Genomic DNA, 9,907 nt, shown 5'->3' with positions numbered 1-9,907 from the left:
TTAGTCACCTCGGTCTGAACGTCCGTTTGCGGGTGATGGGAGCTGCTGAACTGTAATTTTGAGCCCAAACGCTTCCAAAGGGTCCTCCAAAAGTGACTCACGAACTTGACGTCACGGTCAGAAGTGATCGTTTTTGGTATGCCATGTAAACCAGCAATTTCACTTAAATAAAGGCGGGCTACGTGGGAGGCATCAAAAGTTTTGGCACACGGTAGGAAATGAGCCATCTTCGAGAATCGATCGACGACAACCATAATGGAGTCTTTTTGTCGTTGGGTTCGTGGAAGTCCCAAAACAAAATCCAAACTTACGTCTTCCCATGGGTCGGACGGAGTTGGAAGAGGTGTATATAGGCCCTGGTTGGTGCCGTGAGATTTGGCTACGTGACATGTTCGGCACCTACGAATAACCCGCATAACATCTTTTTCAAGCTTTGGCCAATAAAAATTTTCACGTACCAAAGTAACCGTTTTATCTCTACCAAAGTGACCCGCTAGAGCACCTTGATGGCACTCAATGATGATGGCGTCTCGAAAGGATGACTTTGGAACACATAACTTGGACGCCTTGTATAAAAATCCATCTCGTAGCACAAAGTCACCCGAAGGGTCGGTCTGGCACGCAACCTAATGGCTGCCGAAATCCTGATCATCTCGGTGCAAGTGTTTAACTGAGTCCAACTCAGCAATCGACGTTTTGAAAAGAGCCGTGAGGCAAGGACGTCGACTTAAAGCATTGGCGGCGTTTGCATGACCGGCTCGATGTTTGATGACAAATGAGTACCCTTGTAGAAATTCAACCCACTTTGTGTGACGAGGGTTCAATTTAGACTGGCCTTGAATATACCGAAGTGCCTGATGGTCCGAAAAAAGAACGAACTCATTCGGTAGTAGATAATTCGCCAATGCTCAAGTGTACGAATAATAGCATAAAACTCCTTATCGTACGTGTTATATTTCCTCCGACAGTCGTTCAACTTCTCACTAAAAAAAGTGATAGGTTTGTTCTGTTGAGTCAAAACGCCTCCTATACCCGTACCCGAAGCATCACACTTGACGGCAAAGACCACGTCGAAGTTCGGTAGTGCTAAAACAGGGGCCTCGGTCACGGTTTTCTTGAGGGTGTCAAACACCTTTTGGGCCGCGGGAGTCCACTGAAATTTGGTGGACTTCAAACAATCTGTGATGGGCCCGACAAGAGAACTAAAATTTCGAATAAAACCCCGGTAAAACGACGCGAGGCCATGGAAACTCCGAATATCATGAAGTGATTTAGGCGTCGGCCACGTAACAATAACATCGCCTTTTTGCATGTCCATCCGAATGCCTTGGGCGGAAACTAGATATCCCAAAAAAATCACCTCGGTTGTTAAAAGGTGACATTTGACCAGATTTGCAAACAACTTTTGGGCCCGTAGAACTTCAAAGATGGACCGTATGTGGGCTAAGTGTTGTGGAACAGATTTGCCAAAAACAAGAATGTCATCAAAGTGAACCACAACGCACTTACCAATAAATGGTTTGAAAACGTGGTTCATGAGACGCATGAAGGTACTCGGCGCATTGGATAGTCCGAAGGGCATGACCATCCATTCATATAAGCCGTCTCGCGTCTTGAAGGCGGTCTTCCACTCATCACCCGGTCGCATTCGAATTTGGTGGTATCCGCTTCGTAAATCAATTTTTGAAAAAATAGATGCACCACACAACTGATCCAATAAATCTTCGAACCGAGGAATAGGAAAATGATATTTGATGGTGATCTTGTTAACCGCGCGACTACCAATACACATCCGATAAGCACCGTTCGGTTTTGGCACCAGGAGAGCGGGAACGGCACAAGCGCTCATGCTTTCCCGAATAAGACCTTTATCAAGGAGGTGTCGTTGCAGCTCCTCAAATTCTTTCGGGTTCATTCGGTAAGCCGGTTTGTTTGGTATACTTGCACCCGGAAGAAAATCGATGCAGTGCTGAATTTCGCGCATTAACGGGAGACCTTTTGGAATGTCATCTGGAAATAAATCACGAAACTCAGACAACAACGATGTGACTTCGGTTGGTGGCAGATCAGCTATCGGGTTTTCCTCGGCTATGAGAAGGCCGAGAATCAAAGTGGAACCAGTTAGCCGTGAAAAATCAAAAAACTCGGTGCGGGAGACTAGCATGGGGGTGGGTTGGCACACCCGGGGGTCCATTGGAGCCAATGTAATATTAATACCATCTTTCTTAATAGAATAGGTATTTCGGAAGCCATCGTGTCGAGTCCGACGATCAAACTGCCACGGTCGGCCCAATCAAATGTGACACGCGTCCATCGGAATAACTTCACACTACACTTCATCAACATACTTGTTTCCCATAGAAAAGGGGACTAAACATCGATGAGTAACTTTGACAATATTACCTTTTTTTAACCACAAAAGCTGATAGGGCTCTGGATGGTCGTGTTTTTGAAACCCAAGTTTATCAACCATAATCGTAGAAACCATGTTTTCACAACTCCCCCCGTCGATGATCATGACACACACTTTCCCCTTTGACGTGCATTTGGTGCGAAAAATATTGTGGCGTAACCAAGCGTTTTCGTCCTCGGTTTTGGCGACAGTCGAGGTAAGGACACGCTAGGCAATGAGTGCCTCGCCACGGTCTGGAAATAAAATATCGGACGGTTCGTCTTTGGCTTCGTCATCCATGTCATAATCTGGCAATGTGTCGTCGGTAAGAGCCACGACTTGGCGATTTGGGCACTCACGACGAAGGTGACCGATTCCATGACACTTGTAACAATGTTGGACCGAGGGAACAGTGGTGGCGGGACTGGTTTGGGCCGTGGCTGGTAAAGCATTTTGGGCAGACGTGGTTGGGCCGTCGGCTTTGATTGGGCCCGGACGGCCCGATGTGTAACTTGGACCGGTGTTTCGGTTTAGTGGTGGAGGGTTTTTGCTTGGCCCGTAGCTGTTTTTCAACCTTTTGTGCCAACATACAAACATCATCGAAACTCCAATAAGGTTGCAATTGAACAACATCGGCAATATCGGTGCGTAAATCCCCCAAAAATCTAGCTATCCCTTGTTCAGTTTCCTCATCAACCCCGCAACGCATACGTAATTTTTCAAATTCCATAATAAATTGTTCAACAGATAAATTACCTTGCTTACAGTTGTGGTAATCAAGATAAGAGTCTTGACGGTGATTAGCCGGAAGGAATTTGGACTTTAGCAATTTTTTCATCTTCTCCCACGTTTCCACCTTTTGCTTCCCTTCGTATTGTCGCTTCTTCCGAACATGCTCCCACCATAACGAAGCATGTTTCTGAGTTTTATTGCCACGAGTTTGACCTTGAGATGTTCGGGAATATCACGTAATTCAAAAACCCTTTCAACCGTATGTAGCCACTCGATAAAATCGTCAGGATGTAGTTGAGCTTCGAACTCAGGAATTTCAACCCGTACTCACAAAGCTTTCAAGGGATCGATTGTAGGCGGTGACCGGTAACGATTAGGACGTCCCCCGAACGGGTTTCGGCCATCGTCGAACTCGGTATGGTAATCCGATTCAGTATGTTCATCGTCCCTTGGCTCGTATCGAAGCTCTAATTCACGAACCCTTGGTTGCAATCTTTCAAGTTCTGCGTCACGAGGATCTTGATCACGATAATCTCCGTTGCCTCTTGCGGCGTATCGACGGTGAAAATCACGATTGTTCCTCCAGTGTTCAGCCATGGCTCTGATGCCAATTGATGCGGAAGCTTAATGAAAAAAGTAAACCCGTTACCAAAATCCGGCAACGTAACCGAGAAGCCAAATCCGGCGATCTCAAAGAACTGATAATCGATTATGTCTCTTGAAAAGTTCACCATCAAAAATAGGAAAATAGGTTTTTTTTAAACAAAGCTCTTATCCTGCAAGATAGGCATGGAACTTTTAAAAGATAACAACTTATTCAAACTTCAAACCAAAAGATAAATAAATAAACTAATAAAAACCCAATGTCTTGAACCCGTGTGCACGGCTTAGGCCCGAGACGCGGACCGGCTCACTATTGTCGTCTGGATCGGGATCAATAGCACTACGGCCGAAAATCTTGCCCGGGCCGTGGCCCTGCCACGGCTCTTCTAAGAACCGCCTTTGGACACGAGAAGCAAAAGAAAAGAAAAAAAAAGGGTATTATTATTTATTTTGATTTTGAATATATTAGTTTGCAACCCGAATAGATTTAAACATTAAGCTTTCTTCTCTCCGTTATTAAATATGATGTGTTCGGTTATATTAAACATTGTTTACTTGTTTTTATTTACTATAAGCAGCTAAACTTTTTTATGGTTGCCTATGGTTGATGAACTAGATTATTGTTTAAATGATTAACTTTTATGTTTTAAATGAATGAGATGATTTACATGATATAATTTTTTACTTGTGTGTTGATTTTGATTGGTTTGATAATTTATTTATTGGTTCCATTGCTCTAGATGCTTAGAAATATACTTTAGAGCCTGGAGTCAGTCTAGGTTGTAATCTTTTGGTCTAGACCTTAAAAGTGAGAAATCTAATTCAAGTTTAATAATTATTTAAACCAATTAATTAAAACGTGCAATCTCTTCTAGAGGTGAGAAATCTAATCTAGAATTGCTAGGTTATTAGCTGGGCGTTGTTTTACAGTTTGGGTGGCCGATAACTCGGGTTCATCTGTTTATACGCGTCTAGAGTTTCTTAGGGTCTCGGTGTTCTTAGTTATTTCTGCTTCATAATTTGAGGGTTTTAGTAAATACATTACTTTATACATGATGGTTGTGGGACTTGGTGGTCCATAACTCGAGTCAGTCCATTTTAGCATTTCATCACTTGTCATACTGTTGGGTTCGGTTAACCTTTCGGGGGTTTATCGGGTTAGACATAGTCTTCATTTAGAACCAATGTTAGGATTTTATTCACGAGTCTAGGGATTCTTGCCTAGATAACCTATTTTTCTCATACTTGAGTTCTAGTCCAGTCTCTAGTTGTTTGCATTTGCTGTTGTTTGGTCGTTTATTTATTTAAATTGCTTTTTAGTTTAAAAATATTTTTCTCAAAGCAAAACCAATTTATTAGGCTAGGGGTCGATAGAGGTTTAGTATCAAGAGTCGCTAGATTGTGTCCAGGGTTTGATACTCGGACTTACTTGTTTTACTAGTTACGACCGGTACACTTGCCGATAGTGTGTGGTTTACGGGGGTTTCCAATTTTTGAAACTTATTGAATTTAATTAATACATATTTCACACATCAACTAACATAAACGAACTTCCCGCCGAACGGTTCACGAACACGAGACGCGGACCGGCTCGCTATTGTCGTCTGGATCGGGATCAATAGCACTACGGCCGAAAATCTTGCCCGGGCCGTGGCCCTGCCACGGCTCTTCTAAGAACCGCCTTTGGACACGAGAAGCAAAAGAAAAGAAAAAAAGGGTATTATTATTTATTTTGATTTTGAATATATTAGTTTGCAACCCGAATAGATTTAAACATTAAGCTTTCTTCTCTCCGTTATTAAATATGATGTGTTCAGTTATATTAAACATTGTTTACTTGTTTTTATTTACTATAAGCAGCTAAACTTTTTTATGGTTGTCTATGGTTGATGAACTAGATTATTGTTTAAATGATTAACTTTTATGTTTTAAATGAATGAGATGATTTACATGATATAATTTTTTACTTGTGTGTTGATTTTGATTGGTTTGATAATTTATTTATTGGTTCCATTGCTCTAGATGCTTAGAAATATACTTTAGAGCCTGGAGTCAGTCTAGGTTGTAATCTTTTGGTCTAGACCTTAAAAGTGAGAAATCTAATTCAAGTTTAATAATTATTTAAACCAATTAATTAAAACGTGCAATCTCTTCTAGAGGTGAGAAATCTAATCTAGAATTGCTAGGTTATTAGCTGGGCGTTGTTTGACAGTTTGGGTGGCCGATAACTCGGGTTCATCTGTTTATACGCGTCTAGAGTTTCCTAGGGTCTCGGTGTTCTTAGTTATTTCTGCTTCATAATTTGAGGGTTTTAGTAAATACATTACTTTATACAAGATGGTTGTGGGACTTGGTGGTCCATAACTCGAGTCAGTCCATTTTAGCATTTCATCACTTGTCATACTGTTGGGTTCGGTTAACCTTTCGGGGGTTTATCGGGTTAGACATAGTCTTCATTTAGAACCAATGTTAGGATTTTATTCACGAGTCTAGGGATTCTTGCCTAGATAACCTATTTTTCTCATACTTGAGTTCTAGTCCAGTCTCTAGTTGTTTGCATTTGCTGTTGTTTGGTCGTTTATTTATTTAAATTGCTTTTTAGTTTAAAAATATTTTTCTCAAAGCAAAACCAATTTATTAGGCTAGGGGTCGATAGAGGTTTAGTATCAAGAGACGCTAGATTGTGTCCAGGGTTTGATACTCGGACTTACTTGTTTTACTAGTTACGACCGGTACACTTGCCGATAGTGTGTGGTTTACGGGGGTTTCCAATTTTTGAAACTTGTTGAATTTAATTAATACATATTTCACACATCAACTAACATAAACGAACTTCCCGCCGAACGGTTCACGAACACGAGACGCGGACCGGCTCGCTATTGTCGTCTGGATCGGGATCAATAGCACTACGGCCGAAAATCTTGCCTGGGCCGTGGCCCTGCCACGGTTCTTCTAAGAACCGCCTTTGGACACGAGAAGCAAAAGAAAAGAAAAAGGGTATTATTATTTATTTGGATTTTGTATATATTAGTTTGCAACCCGAATAGATTTAAACATTAAGCTTTCTTCTCTCCGTTATTAAATATGATGTGTTCGGTTATATTAAACATTGTTTACTTGTTTTTGTTTATTATAAGCAGCTAAACTTTTTTATGGTTGTCTATGGTTGATGAACTACATTATTGTTTAAATGATTAACTTTTATGTTTTAAATGAATGAGATGATTTACATGATATAATTTTTTACTTGTGTGTTGATTTTGATTGGTTTGATAATTTATTTACTGGTTCCATTGCTCTAGATGCTTAGAAATATACTTTAGAGCCTGGAGTCAGTCTAGGTTGTAATCTTTTGGTCTAGACCTTAAAAGTGAGAAATCTAATTCAAGTTTAATAATTATTTAAACCAATTAATTAATACGTGCAATCTCTTCTAGAGGTTAGAAATCTAATCTAGAATTGCTAGGTTATTAGCTGGGCGTTGTTTGACAGTTTGGGTGGCCGATAACTCGGGTTCATCTGTTTATACGCGTCTAGAGTTTCCTAGGGTCTCGGTGTTCTTAGTTATTTCTGCTTCATAATTTGAGGGTTTTAGTAAATACATTACTTTATACATGATGGTTGTGGGACTTGGTGGTCCATAACTCGAGTCAGTCCATTTTAGCATTTCATCACTTGTCATACTGTTGGGTTCGGTTAACCTTTCGGGGGTTTATCGGGTTAGACATAGTCTTCATTTAGAACCAATGTTAGGATTTTATTCACGAGTCTAGGGATTCTTGCCTAGATAACCTATTTTTCTCATACTTGAGTTCTAGTCCAGTCTCTAGTTGTTTGCATTTGCTGTTGTTTGGTCGTTTATTTATTTAAGTTGCTTTTTAGTTTAAAAATATTTTTCTCAAAGCAAAACCAATTTATTAGGCTAGGGGTCGATAGAGGTTTAGTATCAAGAGTCGCTAGATTGTGTCCAGGGTTTGATACTCGGACTTACTTGTTTTACTAGTTACGACCGGTACACTTGCCGATAGTGTGTGGTTTACGGGGGTTTCCAATTTTTGAAACTTGTTGAATTTAATTAATACATATTTCACACATCAACTAACATAAACGAACTTCCCGCCGAACAGTTCACGAACAGTTTGCTGAACGTTCGGTTCGTTTACAACCCTAGCACAACTCACTTCCATTTTATAAATGACCCGTTATGTAACTATTCACGTTTTCTGTGATCAGAATGAACCAGCTGGCAGAATCTTGGAGCTTTCAGTTCTTCGCCTGGACATGTAAGAAATTGATGTGCTAGAAACACGTCACCAAATTGTGATTAATGAGGTTCATAATTTCAAACCATTCCATAGTTGTCGATGGCGAATAGCGATAAGGCACCTATAGGCTACGTAGCGAATAGCGACAAAGCTATTTTATAAATAGCGATTACACTAGAAAAAGAATTTTGAAATTTTTATATGTATATTACATCATTACACCCTTGTATATATGATATTTTACATGTATATTTAACAAAAACCTATAATCCAGCTATTTTATAGCTATATCTAATTGATATTAACATAAAAAAAAAAAAGCCAAACTGTCGCTAAGCTCGCTATTCATCGCCATAACCAACATAGCGACACATAGTCGCATCGCCATAAAGCGCGCTATAGCAACCGCTATGGTCGCTATTAACAACTAGGAACCATTCTAAAGTATTATCTATTTTCACACGGTTATGTTCACCATAAACATAATATTTGACTCACTGAAACATATGTTGTTGTATATAAAGGGAGTAGATCTTGCAAAACGGTTCTCTGATGGGTCAACACCCCGAATAGTCAACGGCTGCCTCAGAACATTCATCAAGGATTTTAAAGGATATAGTGCGGCCCAGACACCTAACTCGAAAGCCCAAAAAGAAACGATCTCAACCGACTCGTAAATTTAAATTTAGTTTCTTTTGAACCCGGGTCCCATTCTCTCTAGAATTTGTGAGAACAAAAAGGCTTTTGTTTATTCCTTTATTTCTGTGCTTGATTACAAAGCAAAGACAGACCAAATAAATAGACAAACAACCGACTAAACAAATATGGAAAGGAGAAATACTGGGGCCGTGAATAAAGGAGACAATAAAGGAGCTAATTAATCTACAATAAATTAAAATAGAATTACGTCTAATACTCCCCCTCAAGGTGGAGCATGTAAGTCTTTAATGCCCATCTTGCTCAATAAGGAACAAAGTTTTTGGGTGCCAAGGCCCTTGGTGAGTAAATCTGCAAGTTGGAGTTTGCTTTCGATGGCTTGTGGTGAAATTTCCCTGGTTTCCACATGCTCACGTACGAAAAAGCAATCCATTTCCACATGTTTTGTTCGCTCATGATTGACGGGGTTCCTGGCAATGTTCCGGGCTGCTTGGTTGTCATAGAACAGATTCGTTGGACCCGTGATATCAACTTGTAAATCCTTGAGTAACCACCTAACCCAAAGAATCTCACTAACGGTGGAGGCCATGGCTCGATATTCTGCCTCTGCTGAGGACCGCGACACCACCGATTGTTTCTTTGTTTTCCAAGAGATAGGACCACCACTGAAGAGAAGAAGATATCCCGTTCTTGAACGCCTTGTAAATGGACATCCCAGCCAATCAGAATCACAATAGGCAATTAGAGTGAGTGGTCCAGCCCGAGGAAGGAGGACACCTTGTCCCGGTGTGCCCTTTAGATACCTTAGGACACGATTTGCAGCGTCTAAATGACTTTGTCTTGGATCTGACACATATTGACTAAGGATGTTCACCGAGTATGTAATTTCAGGACGAGTTGCTTGTAAGTACAATAGACGACCCACGAGTCTTTGATACTGAGAAGCATCTACGTGAGCTTCCTTCTCACCTTTGTCCAGTTTGGTTCCTTGTTCAAATGGAATAGCACTTGGTCTGCACCCCAACATCCCGTTGTCCTTGAGAATATCCAAGATGTCTTTTCGTTGACTTAGGACCAGTCCCTCAGAAGTTTTTGCCACTTCGATGCCAAGAAATATTTCAACTGACCAAGGTCTTTTATGCTAAATTCGTCGTCGAGTCGGATCTTTGTCTGTTGAATCTTTTCGGTGTTGTTTCTGACGATGATAACGTCGTCTACATAGATGAGAGTGGCAACATAAACGGCGTCCTTCTGGAAC

At 40.7% G+C, this 9,907-nt stretch overlaps 1 protein-coding gene across 1 annotated transcript; it reads right to left on the bottom strand.

Moving 5' to 3' along the window:
- Positions 1-8,914: 8,914 nt before the first annotated feature.
- LOC110933165 (secreted RxLR effector protein 161-like) lies at positions 8,915-9,676 on the bottom strand. The gene has a single exon (XM_022176399.1). The coding sequence runs from the start codon at positions 9,674-9,676 to the stop codon at positions 8,915-8,917; it is 762 nt and encodes a 253-aa protein (XP_022032091.1).
- Positions 9,677-9,907: the final 231 nt, after the last annotated feature.

The sequence above is a fragment of the Helianthus annuus genome, chromosome 4 (genome assembly GCF_002127325.2).
Source record: "Helianthus annuus cultivar XRQ/B chromosome 4, HanXRQr2.0-SUNRISE, whole genome shotgun sequence".
Classification (NCBI taxonomy): domain Eukaryota; kingdom Viridiplantae; phylum Streptophyta; class Magnoliopsida; order Asterales; family Asteraceae; genus Helianthus; species Helianthus annuus.
The sequence above is the reverse complement of the archived record's forward strand: the minus strand, read 5'-3'. Positions and strand labels throughout refer to the sequence as shown.

Coding starts and splice junctions, on each gene's coding strand:
- LOC110933165 (XM_022176399.1), bottom strand. CDS start 9,676: ATGTTGGGGTGCAGACCAAGTGCTATTCCATTTGAACAAGGAACCAAA.